A 23,358-nucleotide genomic window follows, 5' to 3' on the forward strand; every position below is an offset into this window, starting at 1 on the left:
CCAGGGGAGGAGGGTGGGTTGGGAGAATATCTGCCTGCTGTAACTGTGCTTTATCCCAGGACAAGCAGGCAGCATATTCTCACATGTGGGTGACCTGCAAACTAAGTAGAATGGGATGGAGGGAGAGTTGGCCTTCAAGAAAATAAATTTTGCAATACTGACTGGCCGAAGTGCCCATCTTTCTGGAAAAAGTTTCCAGACAGTAATGTGAAGTGAAGGTATGAACTGAGGACCAGATGGCAGCTTTACAAATTTTGTCAATAGGAGTGCACCTGAGGAAAGCTACAGAAGCTGCCATAACTCAAACTTTGTGAGCAGTGACACAACTTTCCAGAGGCAGTCCATTCTGAGTGTAGCAGAATGATATGTAGGCAGCTAGCCAATTGGAGAGAGTTCTTTTGGAAACGGGACGCCCTAACTTGTTAGGGATCAATTGAGATGAAGAGTTGTGGAGATGTTCGATGTGGCTTTGTCCTGTCAATATAATAGGCCAAAGCACATTTACAGTCCAGAGTGTGTAGTGCCATTTCTCCAGCATGAGTGAGGCTTAGGGAAAAAAACTGGAAGAACAATTAACTGATTGAGATGAAACTCCCTAGCAAACTTCGGTACAAACATGGGGGTGCAGGCGTAGAACAACTTTATCATGGTGAAAAACTGTGAAAGGTGGATCAGCGGCCAGCGCCTGGAGCTTATTGACCCTCCATGCAGAAGTGAGTGAGATGAGGAATAGAACTTTCCAGGTAACAAACTTGAGATGAACTGTGGCCATTGGTTCAAATGGAGGTTTTATTAACCTGGAAAGAACCACATTAAGGTCCGAGACTACAGGAGGAGGTTTGAGAGGAGGCATCAATAATATTACACATGGGCTGAGAAAGATGTGATGACATCAGCAAAAGAGAAACCAAGCTGTCTGGTGTAACGATTGTGTCCAATTCAGAAGAAACTCATCTGCCTCCAGACGGTGAGGAAAGTAAAGCCTGGAGCAGAATTGGGGTAACTTGTGATTGTGGGGAGCTGCAAACAAGTCCACCTGAGGAGTGCCATATTGCTTGAAGATAGACTGAAGAGTTATAGAGTTGAGAGTCCATTCGGGTGGCTGAAGAATTCTGCTGTGGTTGTCCACTAAGGAATTCTGCTCACCCTGAATGTAGACTGCTCTCAGAAAAAAGTTGCAGGTGGTCACCCACAGTCAAATCTTTTGAGCCTCCTGACAAACGGGTAGAGAGCCCATGTCTCCTTGCTTGTTGATGTAGTAAATCGCTACTTGATTGTCCATGCGAAGGACTTCATTGCTTAGCAGATGTTGGAAAGCTTTCAGTGCATAAAACATCATTCTGAGCTCCAGCAAGTCGATTTGAAATTTGCGCTCGGTGACCATCCAATGACCATGCATCTGAAGATCGCTCATGTGCATATGGAGAAGCACCCGTCAGGCATATGGAGAAGCATCCATCATGAGCACCTGCTGATGAGGAGGAAGATGGAACAGGAGACCTCTGGATAGATTGGAGGAGGTCATCCACCAGTGGAGCGACTGCAGAAGAGATGACATTACAGAGATATGATGTGAGAGTGGATCTATCGCTTGAAACCACTGAGAAGCGATGGCCCACTGAGGAGTACGAAGATGCAGTCTGGCAAGTGGGGTGAAATGAACTGTGGTGGCCATGTGGCCTAGGAGAACCATCATGTGCTTCGCAAAAATTGTTTGGAGCTGAAACATCTGTTGGCAGAGATGCAGCAGAACGGTTAGGCGATCTGCAGGAAAACACACCCTCATGAGAGTTGTATCCAGAATGGCCCCAATAAACTGGAGACATTGAGAAGGTTGTAGATTGGACTTGGGGAAATTGATTTCGAAGCCCAAGGCTTGGAGGAAAGAAATGATGTGAGTGGTCGCTAGAGCAACCTCTTGAGATGACAAAGCCTAGATCAACCAGTCGTCCAGATAAGGAAACACCTGGAGCCCTTGAGATTGGAGGGCTGCTGCCACTACGATTAAGCAATTTGTGAAGTCCCTGGGAGAAGATGCACGGACGAATGGAAGAACTTTGTACTGGTAGTGACGATGACTGATTTGGAATCGAAGATATTTTCTGGAAGCTGGATAGATTGGTATATGTGTGTAAGCCTCCTTGAGGTCCAAAGAGCATAGCCATTCGCTCTGAGCCAAAAGGGGATAGAGAAGAGCAAGGGAGAGCATCCAGAACTTCTCCTTGACAAGATATTTGTTGAGAGCTCGGAGATCGAGAATGGGTCACAGTCCTCCCATTTTCTTTGGGACCAAGAAGTATTAGGAGTAAAATCATTGATGTTATTGAGAGGGAGGAGCTTTCTTTTTTTTTTCTTTTTTTTTTCTTTTTTTCCATTATTTTTTTATTTTCAAATTTTACATAAAGTGTACATAATATTTAAAATACAATTGATAATTGCATAGTATCACTTTTATATCTAGTACATTATATATCTAAATTTGATTTTCCCCCTCACCCTCCCCCCACCCTTTTATTACTTAAATATAATATTTCAGAATTTTATCAAAATTATACAACATATTAGAATATAATTGATGGATATTCAATAACATTTTAAATATCTAATACAATATGTTCTACATCAATTTTATCTCTTTTCTCTCCCCCCACCCTTCTATTAGTTTTCATTCATATATTACATTTTATATAATGTATTATAATATATTATGTATAAATTATTTTCCTTACCCCCCCTTTATGTGTGTCATAAAAAAAAAATCCTTAAAAGAAGAAAAGAAGAAGAAATATTCTATTATTTATTCATTACAGTATTTTGCCAATGGCCCCCATATTTTTGTGAATTTAGTATATGTCCCCCTTTGTATTGCTATTGTTCTTTCCATTTTAAATATGTGACATGTTGTATTCCACCAAAATGTATAATTTAGGTTTTTGTAATTCTTCCAGTTGTTAGTTATATGTTGAATGGCAACCCCTGTCATAATTAATAAAAGCTTGTTATTTTCTGGTGAAATTTGACTTTTTTTTCTCATCATTGTTCCAAATAAAATTGTATCATATGATATTGCAATATAATTTTCCATCAATTTATTAATTTGTGGCCAAATTGAATTCCAAAAAATTTTTATATAGGGACAATGATATAATAAATGATCTAATGTCCCTGGTTTTAGATTACAGTGCCAGCATTTATTGGATTTAGAACTGTCTAATTTTTGCAAACGTGTAGGGGTCCAAAAAGCTCTATGTAATAAAAAAAACCAAGTTTGTCTCATAGATGCTGACACTGTACATCCCATTCTCCAAGACCAAATTAGTGGCCATTGAGATGCATTAATCTGATGTCCAATCTCAATGCTCCAAATGTCTCTTAGTCCATTTTTTGGTTTTTTATTCAAATATCCAGATATTAATTTATACCACAATGCGGCTTGATGTCCTAGGAAGTCTGCTTTAAAGCATAAGAACTTTAAACTATATTGATTGTTCAATGTTTTCCATTCAGGGAACCCAACCTGAATGGCCTGCTTCAATTGCAACCATTTAAAACTTTGTGTTTTATTAAGACCAAATCTATGTTGCAATTGTGAAAAATCCAGCAGTTTACCTTCTAAGATAACATCGTCTAGAGATCTAATGCCTGCAATAATCCAGTTCTTCCAAAGGATTTGAGCTCCGCCTATCTTGATCTTGGAGTTTATCCATATAGATTGATTAGTTGATTTGTATATTGGGATAGGTGTTAATTTATCTATAAATCTTAACGTTTTCCAAGTATCCATTATTATTTTATTTTCTCTGTATCTTCTGGGTATATTAATACTTGGCAGATGAACTAAATTTAGGGGAAACATAAGGCGCCATTCCAAATATAACCAATCTGGTGCATTATCTATAAGTTCTGGGAGGATCCAATACATACCCTGACGTAGAATATAGGCTTGATGGTACCTATAGAAATTTGGAAAATTTACCCCTCCCTCCTTAATTGATTTTTGTAAAGTTACTAAAGCTATTCTAGGTATTTTACCAAGCCAAAGAAATTTTGTTAAAATTCTATTAAGTTTTTTATAAAAGGACCCCTGAAAATAAATAGGTATCATACTCATTTGGTAGCAAACTACAGGCAACATCATCATTTTAATAGTTTGAACTCTTCCCCACCAAGAAATATGTAATGGGTTCCATTGTTCATATAACTCCGTAACTTTTTTTAATACATATTTTTCATTCTCTTTTACTGTATCTTCAATTGTATTTTTAACTTGAATGCCAAGATATTTAAATCCTTCTTCTTTCCATATGAATGGAAAATTATCAAATAATCCTTTTACACAATGAACATTCAAGGGTATAATTTCTGATTTATTCCAATTAATTTTATAACCTGAAAATTTACCAAACTTATCAATTAATTCCAATAAAGAAGATAAGGTTGACTCTGGATTTCTCAAATAAAGCAAAATATCATCAGCATAAGCCGAAATTTTATATTCCATATCTGAATATGGAATACCTTGTATCTCTCTCGTTTGCTGTATTGCTAACAATAAGGGTTCTAATACAACATCAAATAACAAAGGAGATAACGGACATCCTTGTCTAACTCCCCTCTGCAATTGAAAACCATCAGATATGTTATTATTAATATTTAGTCTTGCAATTGGGAAGCTATACAAAGTTTTTACCATTTGTATAAATCCAGAACCTATACCAAACCATTCTAAAGCCTGATACATAAAATTCCATTCTACTCTATCAAATGCTTTTTCAGCATCTAATGAAACTGTAAAAGCCGGTTCATCCATTTTTTTTGATAAGTTTAGCATGTGAAATAATAGTCTAGAGTTATTGGAGGAATGTCTTTTAGCAACGAAACCCGTTTGATGCATATCTATAATATATGGGAGAGCTTTGGCTAATCTCAAAGCCATAATTTTCGCCAAAAGTTTATTATCAACATTTATCAAAGATATAGGCCTGTAGTTCGAAACCAAAGTAGGATCTTTATTTGGCTTAGGCAAAACAATTATTATTGATTCAGCCATAGTACCTTTAATATTACCTTTTATAAGTTGTGTCTGATATAAATTTAGTAAATGTGGGGAAAGGATATTTTGAAATGTTTTATAAAATTCTACTGTGTAACCATCACCACCTGGAGCGGATCCAACTCTAAGAGACTTCAATGCTGTTTCTAATTCTTTTAATGATATAGGTTCTTCTAAACTTCGTTTTATATGATCAGGAACTTTAGGTCCATTAATTAAATCTAAAAAATTTTTTCCATCTTTTTGTTTCACCAAACAAGGCTCAGAAGAATACAGATTCTTATAAAATTTTAAAAATTGTTTTAATATTATATTTGTTTGATTTGTTATTATACCATTATCATCTTTTATTCCATTAATATTAGTTCTCCTTTTTTTTGCTTTAAGATAGTTTGCCAATAATCTCCCCGCCTTATTAGAACTTCCATAATACATTGCCTGCTTGGAAAATAGATCTTTTCTTATCATTTTTGAAGTTAATTCATTATATTTACCTTTTGTTTTCAAAAGAACTTGCAAAACTTCATATTCCCATTTATTTACCAATTTAGCTTCTAATATTTTTATTTCTTTTTCTAATTCTATATATTGTTTTTTAATTTGTTTCTTAATAAAAGCTGAATATGATATAATATTTCCCCTCATAGTTGCTTTAAATGCATCCCATACATTTTCTATAGATGTATCTTCCACTAAATTTATTTGAAAGAATTCATTAATTTGTGTTTTAAAATTTTTCAAAAATTTGTCATCCACAAGCAATGCATTATCGAATCTCCAAAGAGGTCTACCATTTTCTATTTGATCTAATTGTAATTCTATCCATACTCCCGCATGATCCGAAATAATAATAGGATCTATGGAGGCTTTAATCACCTGTTGCACTTTATTTGTTGAAACAAAAATATAATCTATTCTTGAAAATGATTTATGAACCTGTGAACAAAATGAATATTCCTGATCATTAAAATGAAGAATACGCCATATATCTTTCAAGTCACATGATTGAACCAAATTATCTAGACCTAAAGATTTAATACTTTTACCTGGTTTTTTATCTAATAATGGATCCATTACAGCATTAAAATCTCCAGCCACCACTAAATTAGAGACAGCCAGTGGTAATAACATATTTTGTATCTTTTTAAAAAATTCTGATTGATTCGAATTAGGGGCATATATATTGAACAACGTCAGGGTATCATTTCCCATACCTATATCAATATGTATCCATCTTCCATGTGGATCTGAACTTTTTACCTTAGTCTTGGCCATACATTTTTTATTTATAAGAATTGCAACCCCTGCTTTTTTATTCACTGCTGGAGCATAAAAACATTCCTTTATCCATCCACCTGATAGTTTCTGTGATTCCTTCATATTAAGATGGGTCTCTTGCAGACAGTAAATATCCGCATTTTGCTTTTTTAGAAATGTTAATACTTTTTTTCTTTTAATTACATGGTTCAGGCCATTGACATTAATAGAATATATTTTAAAAGACATTATATATTTTAATACTTTTCATTATATTTTTCTTCCCCTCTTCTTTCATATTTAAAATCCAAAAAATTTCTTTCATGACACACATATTTACCCCTAAAGTATCTAATCCCTTACAGTGGTGCCTCGCATAACGGACGCCTCGCACAGCGAACGCTGCGCACAACGAACTTTATGTCTTGATCCGTACAACGAACTTCGTTTCACACAACGAAGTCGCCCGAGCTGCATCCTTCCGCGCAGGCACTGCTTAACTGCCCTCTCTCCGCCTGGCTCCCTCTTGCCCCCCCGACTCCCCGACACGATCGGGGCAAGAGGGAGCTCAAGCCCTCTTGCCCCCCGACTCCCCGACACGATCGGGGCAAAAGGGAGCCCAAGCCCTCTTGCCCCGCCGATTCCCCAACTCCCCGACAATATCGGGCCAGGAGGGAGCCCAAGTCCTCCTGGCCACGGCGACCCCCTAACCCCACCCTGCACTACATTACGGGCAGGAGGGATCCCAGGCCCTCCTGCCCTCGACGCAAACCCCCCTCCCCCCAACGACCGCCCCCCCCAAGACCCTCCGACCGCCCTCCCAGCCGACCCGCGACCCCCCTGGCCGACCCCCACGACACCCCCAACCCCCTTCCCCGTACCTTTCTGTAGTTGGCCGGACAGACGGGAGCCAAACCCGCCTGTCCGGCAGGCAGCCATCGACGGAATGAGGCCGGATTGGCCCATCCGTCCCAAAGCTCCGCCTACTGGTGGGGCCTAAGGCGCCTGGGCCAATCAGAATAGGCCCGGGAGCCTTAGGTCCCTCCTGGGGGCGGGGCCTGAGGCACATGGGCCCAACCCGACCATGTGCCTCAGGCCCTGCCCCCAGGAGGGACCTAAGGCTCCCGGGCCTATTCTGATTGGCCCAGGCGCCTTAGGCCCCACCAGTAGGCGGAGCTTTGGGACGGATGGGCCAATCCGGCCTCATTCCGTCGATGGCTGCCTGCCGGACAGGCGGGTTTGGCTCCCGTCTGTCCGGCCAACTACAGAAAGGTACGGGGAAGGGGGATGGGGGTGTCGTGGGGGTCGGCCAGGGGGGTCGCGGGTCGGCTGGGAGGGCGGTCGGAGGTTCTTGGGGGGGGCGGTCGGTGGGGGGAGGGGGGTTTGCGTCGAGGGCAGGAGGGCCTGGGATCCCTCCTGCCCGTAATGTAGTGCAGGGTGGGGTTAGGGGGTCGCCGTGGCCAGGAGGACTTGGGCTCCCTCCTGGCCCGATATTGTCGGGGAGTTGGGGAATCGGCGGGGCAAGAGGGCTTGGGCTCCCTTTTGCCCCGATCGTGTCGGGGAGTCGGGGGGCAAGAGGGCTTGAGCTCCCTCTTGCCCCGATCGTGTCGGGGAGTCGGGGGGGGCAAGAGGGCTTGAGCTCCCTCTTGCCCCGATCGTGTCGGGGAGTCGGGGGGGCAAGAGGGCTTGAGCTCCCTCTTGCCCCGATCGTGTCGGGGAGTCGGGGGGCAAGAGGGCTTGAGCTCCCTCTTGCCCCGATCGTGTCGGGGGTGCCAGGGACCACACGGAGTCACCCACCGTACCACCCGATTCGGGTAAGCGCAGGTATCGGTGGGTGGCTTATTTGCGGGGGGGTGCCTTATTTTACATTTTTTTCTAAAAAGGGGGGGCTGTCTTATTTGATGGCCCTGCCTTATCGGGGAAACACGGTAGAAAAAAAAAAAAAAATGAACAGTTAAGTCCCAGTTTTTGCCGCTGAGACTCTGCCCTCTCTCACTGTAAAATTAGACTCTACTTAGTCTGTCTTTAAATTTAAAAAATGTGTGTTGTTTTAAAAAACAATTATGTTTTTAGATGTATCTAAATAAAAATAATAACCAAAAATTTATCTTTTTTTATGTCATCTTAGCATATTTTATGCTGCAGAACGAATTATTTTTTTTTACATGTATTCTTATGGGAAAACGCGTTTCACATAACGAACGTTTCACATAACAAACTTGCTCCTGGAACCAATTAAGTTCGTTGTGTGAGGCACCACTGTATTTATTTTTTCCTTAATCATTCTAGTAAATACTCTCTTTTTCCCTCCCTTTCCCACCCAATACATTGGCTGCTTAAGGATACACATTGGAACTGTAACCCGAACATTCTCCCCCCCTCAGGCAAACATTATTAAATATTCAAACAAATTTCCCTTCTATCTATCAATATTAATCTTTAATATCTTTAATCATTTTTCCATAACATTTCATTAATGTATCATTATCCATTTGAACAATTTTTAATTTATTTTCTTCAGATATTTCAATATTTCATATTTTTATAATTCTTCATAGAGTCATCAAAAACCATCTTAATGTTTTATGTTAATATATCATAGGTTCTGGTTTAGAAAGAAAATCTTTTAGTTTTTCTGGATCCTCAAAATATAAGGATTTGTCTCCTGATGATATTCTCATTTTCGCCGGATAATATAGACCATATTTAAATCCTTTCTCTCTTAGTTGAGGTCTCATATCTAATAGTCTCTTTCTTTTATTTGCTGTATTTTTGGCGAAGTCTGGTAAAAACCATATTCTAGATCCTTTATAATTTAGGTTTTTATCTTTTTTTGCAGCATTTAATATTTCTAATGCTTGTTGGTATCTAAGCATTTTGAAAATTATCGGTCTTGGCTTGCCTTTGTTTTCTAAATTTTTGGTTGGGATTCTATGTGCTCTTTCTATCTCAAGTGGTTGTTTTAAGTCTAGTTGTATTATTTTTGGAATTAAATTTTCAAGGAAAAGGATAGTATTCTTTCCTTCTAAATTTTCCTGTATTCCAAAAAGTTTAATGTTTTTCCTTCTTCCTCTATTCTCATAGTCCTCCAGTTGATCTTTCAATTTATTTATTTCCAGGCTGTCATTTTTACATCTTTTTGATTCACTTTCTATAATTTCCATTTTTGATTCTAATTCAGTTGTTCTTTTGTTGTTAACTTCCATTTGTCTATGAATGTTTAAAATTTCTTCTTTCATTTCAGACATATTAGTTATAGTTTCTTTAAGCATTTGTTTGATTTGTCTTAGTTCTTCCATAACTTCTGCTTTACTTAATATGTCTGACTCTTCAATAGGAAGTGGTATCTTGCTTGGTGTTATTTGATCTTGTTTCTGTCTTTTTGCAGATGTACCAGCCTCATTTTTGTTTTGTCTGGTACTTGCCATGTTGTTGTTTTCTTTTTCTTGGTTCTTCTTTCTTTATATTTATTAGGAGACACAATAGTCACTTTCAGTCAAAGTTCCTCTTTTGGTCAATTTAATTTTTTTTTTTTTTTTTTTTTCAGCCTGCCTTCACTGTCTCTCTGTATCAGTTTCAATATTTCGCCGCTTGTCTCTTTTCTTTCAAGTCTTCAATTGATGTCAATCTCTCTATCAAAATATCTCCGTTGATGAATAAATCCTTTTTTTTTTTTTTTTCCTGTTATCTGCTTCAATGCCGATCCAACGCTGAGAGTGAGCAAACAAGAAGATTGGCTTCAGGCTATAAGATCAGTTAATCACTCAGGTCTCCGTTTCAGCTTTAATCTGGAAATGGCTGCTTCAAACTGCCACACTTAGGAGTTCAACTCCACATCAGTACAGAGACAAGCCGTTAGAAACAGTAATTTATCTTTCCTTATCCCCTCTCTCTTTCTTGTCAGACACCTCTCAGTTAAATTTGAATAATTTACCGTTCTGAGAAAGCTGCAAGTCTTCTTCAATTTAAGTCTTCAAGAGCCTTCTCTCATTTTCTTAGCCTTCAAATCGGCAAATGATATAATCACACTTTCTTTAACTTTTATGACCTTCAGTATCATCAGATTGTTTTCGCTGATATTTCTTTTCCCTTTTTATATGTTATCTGTCTTGATGCTGCGCCGATTTAGCGCCGAGGGAAAAACAATAAAAGTATCAATCAATTAGTCTCTCAGGCTCCGACTCAGCGCTTCAAACCGCCACAGTTCAGGAATCTAGCTAACAACGGTCTCACAATAGGATCCGTCCCTTTTTCAATATTAGTCAGTTAATAAAATTTTTTTACAGCTCTTCTCACTTTCATGCCGTATCACCACACAGAAAGACCGGTAAAATTAGTAGCCTTACTTTTCTCCTTCGCTTCAGATCTTTTCTGCATTTTTTCTGACAGGAAATGTTTTCTTTTTTTTTTTATATTTAAGTTATTATCTTCAGCATTTGATTTTCTGTTGTCACAGTTTTCGCCGATTTTATCACTCCCCTTGTTCTCTTACTTCGGGATTTATCCCCCTCAGCAGGCACAAGTTTTTATTCAAATAACCGTCAGCTTCCTGCCACCAGTGCCTCTCCGCTCTAGTGCCCCGATGTCTTCACTTCAGCGCTAAAAACTTTTTCAGTTTCAGAGGAGGACAATATCCAATCTGCCAACTCTTCTCTCTTTAATTTCTTCTGTCTTTAATTCAATGTCTCGCCGTCTCATCGATGAGGGAGAGAAAACCGGCAAATTTCTCTTTGGTTTCTCTTACTCAGTTCTTGTCTTCGTTTCTTCAAGAGGATGTTAAATATAGATTTTCAATAGTTTCTGCTTCAATTGTGATTATTTTCAATTGAAATAAATAGTATTGGGATATTTTTATTTAATGTCAGTTGCCCATTTGGAGAGGAGCGTCGCGATCACACATCCATTCTGTGCTCGCGTTAAGCCACGCCCCTCAGGGAGGAGCTTTCTTGATGGCATTGATGAGAAAGAGGGATTGAACCTCCTGGAGTAGTAGAGAGGACTGTGTCAGATTTAAAGCAGACTCTCTTGGAGGATGAGCCGGAGGAAGGGTGTGGAAATGAAGGACACCTGGACACCTGGAATGCGCTTCCGGAGGATGTGATAGGACAGAGTACATTAAGGGGATTCAAAGAGGGATTGGACAAGTTCCTGAAGGATACGGGGATTGAGGGATATAGATAGAGGTAGAGATAGGATTATGAAAGGGTATAGATAGAAGAATAATGGGGATTGAAAGGTTTTAGACATAGGATCACTTACAGGTCATGGACCTGATGGGCCACCGCGGGAGCGGACTGCTGGGTGCGATGGACCCCTGGTCTGACCCAGCGGAACAACTTTTTATGTTCTTATTTTCTTATAACCCTGACGAATGATGTTGAGGACCCAAAGATCTGATGTAATGAGCTCCCAGCGATTGATGTAAATCTGAAGGCATCCCCCTATCGGCTGAGGCAGATTGAGAAGCAGAGGAATGGTGGTTATGCTCTGAATGAGCACGTCAAAAAGACTTTTAAGGAGAAGCTCGTTGTTTAGTCTATTGACGTGGCTGTTGTCTCTGTCTACAAGGTGGAGGAGGAACAGGAGCAGCCACAGTAGCCTTCGCTTTATACCTACGCTGGTAAGAAGAAGCAGGCTTAAAAGGACGAGCAGAAGCAGGCTTCTTTTTAGGCTTGACCAGCATGTCCCATTTGGTTTCATGTGCAGACAGCTTCTGCGTGGCAGTGGAGTCTCCAAAAAGCTCATCACCAAGGCATGGAACGTTTGCTCTTCTGAAGGTACCGGGGGGAGGGTCCAGGAATGTGGGAGGGGGCAAGGAATGTTGGGAAATGAGAAGGAGGGGCAGGGATGTCAAGGGAGGTATGGGATGTCAGGGAAATGTGATGGGGAGGGGTGTAGGGCTCCTTAGCTCAGCTGATCCTGGTAGGAGGAATCACCATCAGCTGAACTGCCAGGAATCCCCGAAATCTGCTCAGCTGATGGGTATTCCTCTGCTACGATCAGCTGATAGGAAGCCTTTGGGGTTTGTTTGGGTTTTTTCACTCTTTGGTGGTGGGAAAGGGTTATGACCATTGGGGGAGGTCATGCCTTAAATCCTCCAGCAGTCTTCTTGTCAGTTTGTGGAACTTAGATGCAACTTAAACAGGTCTAACTGCTGGTGTCTAAGAAAAGCTCTGATTATGGCTGGGGTATGTCCAGTCTGAAGCCCGCCCAATTCCTGCCCATAACACACCTCCAAACACGCCCCTTTGCTTAGAAGTGCTGCTGCATGTCCAAAAAGTTGGTTATGATCGGCACTTGGACGTCCAATGCCAAGTTAGGCTGGTTTTTGGACGTTATAAAGTTTTGATTATGAGCCCCATAATAATAACTCATGCATTAGTGGAAATATCAACTACAATAAACTAAAAAGTAGAAAGATTACCTTCAAGGGGAGGAGGAAGGATCCAAGATGGCCACGATGATTTGACTGCGGGGAGATGCTCTCAGTAAAGTCCTCCTAAAGTCCTACCTTACTTTGCCGTAATGCCGAAGAGGAGAGGCAAAAGCGCTGGTGGAGCCTTGCGGCGCTCGGAAACCTCTCCTCTGGTTACAATACACGATTTACTGAGGCACCTGCAGCAGGAGAGAGTAACGCCGGGGAATCGCCCGCTCGAGGTCCCGATAGTGAGTGAAGCCGTGGTGAACCTCCCTGGGCTAGATGCGACTCTGAGCCCCGACGTAAGGACCCCGCCTCCACAACTGCAGGGAACTAGCTCACCAAGAGAAGACAGTCTATCTGAAGAGGTAGACTTGTTCTCTCAGGAGGCTTCGATGAGCCAGCCACTAGGAGTCATCAAGTCTGCAGCAGGAACAGCTTTGGAGCAGTTAGAAGGATAAAGCGGAGTAATGATGATCCAGAGACTGAGACAATTCAGGCAATACATCCAGGTACTTTTTCCTTTCCCAAACCCAACAATGTTACCTTGGATTCCTTATGGGACTTAGTCATTAGTTTGGGGCAGTCATTGTCTCCACAAATAAAGGAATTACAAAACAGAGTATTGGAACAAAAAGAAGAACTTAAAAACTTTAAACAAGAGACTGTTATAATGAAAAATAAGATGGAAAATATTGAAAAAGATTTCTTAGGAGTGAAGCAAATTCAGACTACCCTTATTAGGGATAATACCAACTTGAGAAGGAAAATTGAAAATTTGGAAAATAATTCCCGTTCCAGTAATCTTAAATTATTAAATTTTCCTAAAACGTCAATGATTTCCGCAAAAGAAATGTTGAAAAAATATCTTATGGAAAATTTTAATATTTCGGAAGATATGCTTCCTCCTTTTGTACAAGTATTTTATTTACCAGTGAAAGAACAAGAAGATCTTCCTCCTCTCTTAAAACAGGATTTACAAATGGATGTTACTGCAATCCTGGAAACATCATTGAAGGATATAGTAAAACCTGCTACGTTATTACTAACAGTGGCATTATTGCCTGATAGAAATTGGCTACTAAAGATGTTCTTCAAAAATAGACATAAAGAATTTTGGGGACTAAAGATACAGATGTTCCCAGATGTGACTAAAGATACCCAAAAACATAGACGACAATTCTTGCTCCTTAAACCAGGGATAACAATGATGGGAGCTGTTTTTTTATTACGATATCCCTGTAAATGTATTGTTAAATATAGATCCAATACATATGTATTCTTTGACCCTTCTCAATTAATAGGGTTCCTCTCAACGAAACGAATGCTAGGAAGTTTTACTTTACCCGATGTGTGGTGGACACCTGGAATGCGCTTCCAGAGGGCATAATACGCAATAAGTCTCTTGCCCAGGATCACATGGAGCACTGGTACTGGGGTTCACATGGTACTGGGGTTCAAGAAAGGATTGGACAATTTCCTGTTGGAAAAGGGGATAGAGGGGTATAGATAGAGTATCACTGCACAGGTCCTGGACCTGTTGGGCCGCCGCGTGAGCGGACTGTTGGGCACGATGGACCTCAGGTCTGACCCAGCAGAGGCATTGCTTATGTTCTTATGCCTGGAAGGGGTAAATGGAACAGCAGCGACATTGCAAAGTAGTTAGAAGACTCCTACTATCGCAGTCAGATGTTTTGTCTTTCTTTTTAATAATATGTTGTAAGTTAGCACTCACTTGAATTCATGGATCCATTATTATGGGATTAACATTATTGATTAAGAATTGTATTGCCTAATTGATATCTTGTTTTGTTTAAACTATTTTATTTGTCTTATTTTCAATATTCTGTACAAGAGGTTTCTTGCAAAAAATTTAAAAGTAATAAATAAATAAAGATTAAGAAAGATTACCTTCAACAATTTTGGGAACCTCTTTGGTAATTATCCATTCTCCTGGCTGCAGCAAGGACTGCCCATAAAACATATCTGAGTCTACACTTCCATTTGAGAACGCAGAACTGCTGGAGGGTGTCAGCTCGTCCAATCTGAAGAAGTCCAGCCCTGTGGCAGTGCCGCCAAAAAACCTGCAGCCCCCAAGGCAGCCACACTTGTTCTTGCTTCTTTTGTTCTTCACATTATCCTCCGGCCACAAAAACCAAAGCCTACAATATACAAGAATAATTATACTTCATTTACCATTTTAGCATATAGCGGTGTGATACAAAATAGCAGTGGTGGAGATGTAAAGAACTTAGGAATGGCGGCCTAGTGGTAGAGCTGCTGCCTCAATACCCTGAGGTCATAGAATCAAATCTCAGCATTGCTCCATGTGATCCTGGGCAAGAGACTTAATCCTCCATTGCCCCAAGTACTTGTACATATGTAAACCGAAATTGAATGTGTAACCACAAAAAGACAGTATACAAGTTATATTGTTGTTTCCCCCCACCCCAAACCCTTTAAGACAATTGCTTTCAGAGGTCTTTTGCAACAGTAAACAGCTGAGGAGGTCAGGTATAACACTTATAAGGTTGTACTCACGGGATATTCAGCCTGTACTGTAAAACTCAAACAGTTTCCCAGAGGTGACCGCCTGGGTGAATCATTTGTCCAATTGACACTTTTTTTAAAATTTCTTTATTCTTTTTCAAACTTACATCAAGTGCACAAAAAAAACAACATGAAATTCTATCATATAACACTTGAACATCATACATTATATTCTTAATATGTAAATTAATTAAAAACCCTCCCCCCTCCCATCTTTCTATACATAGAATCATTAAAACTATCATATTCCTTCAAAATTTCAATTTCGCTACATCTTATCTTCCAATCTCCCCACCCCCCCTATGTATATTATCAAAGAAAAATGATGCCTATTCACTACAAAAATCAACCATCGGTCTCCATATCTTTAAAAAATTTTTATAACTTCCTTTCTGTATTGCAATTGCTCTTTCCATCATGTAAATATGACACAGGGAATTCCACCAAAACGTATAATTGAGATTACTATAATTTTTCCAGTTGTTAGTAATATGTTGCATAGCAACACCCGTCATTATCATCAAAAGCTTATTGGTATGTGCTGATAATTGACTTTTTTTCCTCATGGACATACCGAACAGAACAGTATCATATGATATTTCCACGTGATTTTCCAATAAGCAATTTATTTGAGACCAAATTGAATTCCAAAAATTCCTAATGCAGGGGCAATAAAAAATTAGATGATCCAATGTCCCCACTTCTAGATTACAGTGCCAGCATCTATTAGATTTAGAGCTATCCAACTAACCAATTCTGCCCCTGAAGCAGGCATCATGTGTTGAAACATGCTGGGCTGATGGACTAATATTTTAAGTGCTCCGTCTGGACTCATTACTTCCACTGATTATAAAGTTGTTTGGGTATTTTTATGAACTTCCAACACACAGCTACTGGCTTTAGATTGCTGCTCTGTGTTTGGACTGCAGCATTTGGTCCTCTTATTTTTCTGTGTTGATTTGAGAAGTCACCTCTCTGTAGCTAGGGTCAATGGACCTAGGAAGAATTCTCTCGGATGTTAAAAACCTCAAGGCAGAAAACTGTGTGTGTGTGGTTTGCTTAACAGACTGTACAGCAAACCTACTAACTTGGCTCTCACGCTACCCTAAATAAAAGCTGTGCTCAAATGACAAAGTGGAATTATCATCAGGTAACCAGTTTTTCTGATTTTTGGAGTAGTTTCTCTTACTGTAACTGAAAACCACTTCGGTGCAACTACAAGGCAGGCTGCTTTGTACTTGTAGAGCCATTTGCAGATGCGGCATTACAGGCAGTCCCTGGATTAAGAATGGGTTCCATTTTTTAAACCATTCTTTAAGTTAAGTTTGTAAGTAACTTGGATCCTATAAAAACAGTAAACATTAAAGAAACAATCCTCAAAATAAAGTACTGAACTCTCAGGACTCTCTTGAGCTCAGACTCCACAGATGACCCTTGAGGTTAATTCCTTCCCACCCACCCCAAGACAGAGCTTTTCTGGCTCTTCAGCCAACCAGGAAAAGGGCACTGCCTTGGTAAGACTTTTTCTGCTCTTTCTTTTTTCTTCCAGGTATAAGTACTTCTGCAACAACAGTATGGCTGAGAAACAAAGCTGCTGCTCAGGTTACAATTTGTGCCTCTGTGCAGACAGAAAATGTTACCCAGGCAGAGGGAGCAGTTCCATGTGTCAGCTGTCTTCAGCTTGAATCCCTTGAATTCCAGGAGGTGGCAAGATTGAGAAGCATCCGTGAGAATGAGAGGTACATCCATCAAAGATTTCCAGCAGTGGTGAAGAAGAGGCTGTGCTGAGGGAAGATAGCTGGACTCAGTTACGGAACCCTGCAAGAAATTGGTAATGTGACTTGAACTGAAGAACAGGTATGCTGCCCTGGAAGTGGACCACTAGGAGGCATAAGGTAGTGGGGGTTGGCGATTTCCATCTATAGGGTACAGAAGCATCCATCTGCAGACCAGCCATGATGTCCCAAGAGGTATGAGGTTTGCCTGGTGCCAAAATCCAAGATGTTATGGATGCTGCTCATCCACATTGGCACTAATGATACTGCTAGGTATCTTTGCGAACATATCAAAAGTGACTTTGTGGCTCTGGGAGAGAAAGTGAAGCAGTCAGGTTCACAGGTGGTTTTCTTGTCCATCCTCCCTGTTGAGGGTAAAACCCAATGCAGAGACGCTCGCATCCTGGAGATGAACGAGTGGCTACGTGGATGGCTTCCTGGACCATGGGATGATTTTCCGAGGGTTGCTGAGCAGGGATTGTATTTGCATTTGTTTATTTACACCCTGGCTTTCCCAAGGCAGATCACAATAGAGTACATACACAAACAGAATCAAATACATTACAACAAACTGAACATCAATAAAACATAATAATGATAATGTAAAGCCTTCTAAAATTAACAAGAGGTTACCAGCGCCTCGCATCAAAAAACTATAGATCAGATCCCATATTTCATCTTACAGAAGAGGTGTTTCTTCAACATTTTCTTAAAACTACTCAAACTTGTTTGTTATTGTAAATATCCCAGAAACTTATTCCACCCACACACGAAAACATGCTAGCTCTAGACACAGCTAACCGCAGCTGTTTCACTGTCGGAATATGTAAGTCATCATGAGTCACCGAGCGCAACATGTGCTGTGGTTCATATGGCAGAATGCTATCCATCAAATGCCTCGGTGCCTTATTGTGTATATAGAGATGTGCCATGATTAATTATTTATAAAGGATTCAATGGTATCCATCTATCAAAGAAGGGAAGTGTCTTAAAGTCCTATTGAAGAGGACTTTAAACTAGAAGTGATGGAGCAGGGTGATCAAAGCCCTCATGCAAGTACCGTACTTTTTGCTCCATAAGATGCACTTTTTTCCCCAAAAAAGCGGGTGGAAATGCCTGTGCGTCTTATGGAGCGGATATAACTATTTTTTTTTACCTCCCCCCCCCCGGTACCCCCCCACCACGGGAACTGACAGCAGCCATACAGGAAGCAGCGTGGGGCCAGGCTGGAGCGCAAAAAACTCACTCTTCCCTTGTGTGTCGCTAGCCACAAGATATGATGAGGCAGCCATCCAGCGAGGGAGGGGCAAGAGCATATAAAGTTTGCGCCTGCTGATACATCGCTGGACCACCAGAATTTAAAAAGGTACCCGGGGGTGTGTGTGAAATATTGCTAGTCGGCTGGGACGGATCCCTCCTATCCCAGCCTACCACTAGATAACCAGAGGGGGACAGGGTAAAGGGCAGGGCAGTAGAACAGGGTACAGAGCCTGGTAGGGAGGGGGCTGGCAGTATACCCTAGTAGAGCAGGGAGGGAAGGGGGTTGGTTGCAGAGCTTGGTAGGGAGGGGGCTTGGTTCAGAGTCTGGTAGGGAAGGGGACTGGGTGCAGAGCCTGGTATATTTTATTGTCAAATGTATTTTATTGACATCAACACGGAAAAACATAGGAACTACAACACCACTCTAGCACCCCTCCCCCCACCCCAGTCCTCCTTTGGGCTACAGATTATAAAATGAACCACAGGGGAAGGTATGTACAAAAACTCATAAAGAGGCAAACATGGAGCAAAACCCAAAACATCAACCCTTCTCCAAGTCTGAGACTCTGTACTACAAAAGTCTGTCCTCACAAACATTTGTTCAATTCCTCTAACATATAAGGTTTGCAATTCTTGAGGCCACATTTCCGTAAAGACGTGCTTAGAGTTGAGTCGGTTCAGCGGATGGCCACTAGGATGATCTCAGGGCTCAAGGGTCTCTCGTACGAAGAAAGACTAAACAAATTGCAGCTCTACACTCTAGAGGAGCGCAGGGAAAGGGGTGACATGATTGAGACATTTAAATACGTCACAGGTCGTGTCGAGGTGGAAAACGACATATTCGTTCCCAAGGGACCCTCGGTCACAAAGGGGCACCCGCTTAAACTCAGAGGAGGGAAATTTAGTGGTGACACCAGGAAGTACTTCTTCACAGAAAGGGTGGTAGATCACTGGAACAAACTTCCGGTACAGGTGATCAAGGCCACCAGCGTGCTCGACTTTAAGAATAAATGGGACATCCACGTGGGATCCCTACGAGGGTCGAGCTAAGGAACTAAGTCATCAGCACTCAGACTTAATGGGGTGGGTCAGTAGAGTGGGCAGACTTGATGGGCTGTAGCCCTTTTCTGCCATCATCTTTCTATGTTTCTATGATTAAATATGGAGTCTGGGTACATCTCTATTTATAACTCACCTTCTGCTTCTACGGTCATGAGTCTCTAAGAAAAGTCTTTGTACTTCATGTTTTGAGGAATGATCTGCAGCTAATGCCACATCAGTGGTGATGAGCCCAAAACTCAGGGAGCCTGCTTCCAGCCAATATGCCCTTCGCAGGACTGCAGGCTGAAGCCCCACCTTACAGCTGTCCAGCTGTTCAATGTACTGTCTCAGCTGCACATCCTGAACTGCTGCACTTATACCTTCCCCAACAGACTGATTATGGAGGTTACAGTTGGCAACACGTATTGCGCCCATCTAAAAAAAAAAAAATAAGCAGAGAAGGGTAAACATCATAGTAAGTTAGACCAATTTATGTATCTTTTTCTACAGAAGAGTAGAAAATCAAATGAATAAAGATAAAGATAAGCAAGGAAACTATTATTTCTACCGTGTTTCCCCGAAAATAACACCTACCCCGAAAATAAGCCCTAGTATGATTTTTGGGGTAGTTCTTAATATAAGCCCTACCCCCGAAAATAAGCTCTAGTCACCAGCAGCAGCAGCACTTCCCCCCCCCGTCCGACCCATCTCTCCCTTCCATCCGAATCGTGAGACAGAAATAAATGTACCTTATAACAAACCGGCAGCGTCGGCAGCAATCTAGACAGGCTGCTTTTGCGGCCTGAACCGTTCCTCTGCCGCATCACTGATGACATCATCAGCAGTGTGGCAGAGGAACAGCCCAGGCCGTGAAGCAGCCTGCCTAGATTGCTGCCGACGCTGCTGGTTTGTTATAAGGTACATTTATTTCTGTCTCACGATTCGGATGGGAGGGAGAGATGGGATGGTGGGGGGGAGGGGAGGTTCGAAGCGGTGGCAGGAGGATGGAAAGATGCTACACAAGGGGATGGGAGGAAGGGAGGTATACAAGCTGCAAGGGTTCTGCTGCACAAGGGATTGGAGGGAAGGATAAAAGCTGCAAGGGTTCTGCTGCACAAAAGGGATAGAAAGACACTGCATGAGGGGATGGGTGAGAGGGAAGGAAAGATGCTGCACATGTGGGGGAGAGAAAGGAAATAGGAAGAATTGGGGTGAAGGAAAGGAAGGGATAAATGATCATTGTACATGAAAAAAAATAAGACATCTCTAAAAATAAGATCTAGTGCCTTTTTTGGGCCCAAAATTAATATAAGAGAGTGTTTTATTTTTGGGGAAACAAGGTAGTATGTCAGAGACGGTGTATGTACACTGTAACTCGTGAAGCAAAACTGAAGAATGTCTACAATGCAAACATTTTTTTCTTTACTACAGAACATAATAGGGCAGAGTATGGTACTGGGGTTTAAGAAAGGATTGGACAGTTTCCTGCTGGAAAAGGGGATAGAAGGGTATAAACAGAGGATTACTGCACAGGTCCTGGACCTGTTGGACCCCCGCATGAGCGGACTGCTGGGCATGATGGACCTCAGGTCTGACCCGGCAGAGGCATTGCTTATATTCTTATGACCCTGAACAATCTTCTTTACTGCAGCATCGTCATCTAATTTGTTTGTATAAATGTGCCTCTCTCTGCACTATTATTCCATCTTTTCGATTACTTTTTTTTTTTTTTTTTAACATATCATGAGATCATAAGTGTTGCCATACTGGGACAGAATGAAGATCCATCAAGCCCAGTATCCTGTTTCTAACAGTAGCCAACCCAGGTCCTAAGAACCTGGCAAGATCCCAAATAGTAAAACAGATTTTATGCTGATTATCACATAAATAATAAGCAGTAGATTTTCCCAGGTCCATCTTATTAATGGCTTATAGGCTTTCTCTTCTTAATTTATTATGTTACATTTTATGGAAGGCAGTAATTTTTTTATTATAAGCACATCTCCTGTTTACAAAACCTTCTTTACAAAGTCCACATTTCAACTGTGTAAGCTTAATATTAATTACTATGACACCAGCATCTGGTTCTCTTTTCAGCTGTTCGTACTGCACTCACTAAGATTCGCTTATTTGTCTATGCTAACATATGATCATTGTGAAGTCTATTTGGTGTTGTTTACAGTTGTCCCCTAATTTAATACCTTATCACAAAAAATCATTTACTAATTAACACCCAGAAGCAATTTAATGAGCAAACCTGTATTGCTAAATCAAGCTGTCTGTTGCATGCAAGTGTAGGGATGGAGGTCTGATAAGTTCTGATTCAGGGCATCAGAACACAGGCAAGGTCAGCACACAGGAAGTTCTGAACCAGGCCAGGCCTGCACACTGATCTAGGCCCTATGTACGGATCTAGGCCCTGTGTGTGGATCTAGGCCCTGAGTAAGGCTCTGTGCCCCTGTGAAAGAATTATGAATTTTTTCCCATTCCCTCTCCCTTCTTGCCATGCAGCCATTCTAAGTAAAGGGAAATGCTAGCATCTTGTCACAAGACCCTTGTCACATATTAACCTGACACAGGCTTACCCTTATCCCTTATATGGGCAACAATCAGACTTTGCCTACGTGCAGGCCCTGAGCTTAAGGCTAATCAAGAGAGCTTAAGAAGCAAGCATTATAACCTTTGGACTGTCACATGCTTATCTTATTTGAGCTGTCCTTATTTGAAAAGGACATCAGCTGACAGGCATTGCACAGGCTTTGCATATGTGCAAAGACTCAGGCTCTGACCACATGTTAATCAGGCCATTGTCTAAGTGCTGAGTTGGAGGATGATCACGAGGTAAAGAGAGAGTGAACACGATGTATAAGCATGTATCTTTCTTTGTATCCACCAATGTAAAAGCATGTACCTTTGTACTCACCAATCATGAGATGTGTAAACGAGGGAGTTACTATGATGTCATTAGCTTAGAAGCATAATAAAAAGGGACTCGGAGCTAGCCCCTGGCAGCGCCTCCTTCCTGACTCTAAGACTGCGTGTGTGTGTTTCCTGTGTGGTATTCCTACAAGTAATTATCAAAAGTTGAACAACACTGGCAAACTTTCCATAGTAAAGCAGGGTACCCAACGCAAAGTATGGAGTGTGGATTCCTGGAGAGGGGCTCATATTCTGCTATGTATGGAAGTCTCAGCAATATATATGCAAGCCAAAGCTTACAGTGATGACCAAAATGTGAAGCTACACACAGACAATCAAATCATGATCTGAATGTTTTTCTTTCCTCAGCTTTGTGTTACAGCATGAAGGCTCACACCTTCAAAGAGTCCAACATAGTCTATCATGTAAATAATGATTGCTTTTTCATATTTTTACTACAAGCAACTGGTAAGAAATGCAGAACCATTCCTTTGGAGATACGTGCACACACATACAGAAAATGAACATCTTGTTAAGTTTTAAGCAGGTTTAGTTAGTTCACTAATGAAATTCAACACTATCAATTCCCCCAAGTACGAGGAGATGCTGAAAACCTCTCAGAGTTATTTTGCCTTTGTAGCTGAAAAGATTGTTACAGTATTTTATTTTGCAAGTGCCAATTTGCATGATGCAAACACTGAGTGACAAATGCCCATCATACTCCACAGTGAAGAGGTGGTATGTAAACTTTCAGCATGGAGATTTGAGACCAAAGATGCAGCAAGATCTGGGAGGCCTCAAATGGTGTCAACTCCTCAAATTGTTGACCATGTCCATGACCTGATTTTGGCAGATAGGTGAATATCAGCTAAAAGAATTGCTGAAATACTACAGGTATCCAGGGAACACGTTGGATGCATAATCCACGAACAGCTGGGAATGCAGAAGCTGTCAGCCAAGTGGGCGCCCAAATATTTGGATGCTGATGAGAAATGACGTCAAGTATCCTGTTTCTAAGGGTGGCCAAACCAGGTCCCAAGTACCTGGCAAGATCCCAAAGAGTAAAAGTTAATTTTGCAGCATTT

At 41.1% G+C, this 23,358-nt stretch overlaps 1 protein-coding gene across 9 annotated transcripts in view; it reads right to left on the minus strand.

Annotated features, from left to right (window-relative positions):
- The window catches only part of KIAA1109 (KIAA1109 ortholog), a 908,505-nt gene that overhangs the window by 656,924 nt on the left and 228,223 nt on the right, over positions 1–23,358 (minus strand). For all 9 annotated transcript variants that reach the window (XM_033938537.1, XM_033938601.1, XM_033938589.1 and 6 more), the window contains exons 25-26: positions 19,509–19,789; positions 14,640–14,890 (exon numbers count right to left, since the gene is read on the minus strand). In XM_033938537.1, coding sequence (XP_033794428.1) covers positions 14,640–14,890; positions 19,509–19,789 — 532 coding nt within the window. The remainder of the gene's footprint in view (positions 1–14,639; positions 14,891–19,508; positions 19,790–23,358) is intronic.

Source organism: Geotrypetes seraphini, chromosome 1, assembly GCF_902459505.1.
Source record: "Geotrypetes seraphini chromosome 1, aGeoSer1.1, whole genome shotgun sequence".
NCBI classification, from domain to species: domain Eukaryota; kingdom Metazoa; phylum Chordata; class Amphibia; order Gymnophiona; family Dermophiidae; genus Geotrypetes; species Geotrypetes seraphini.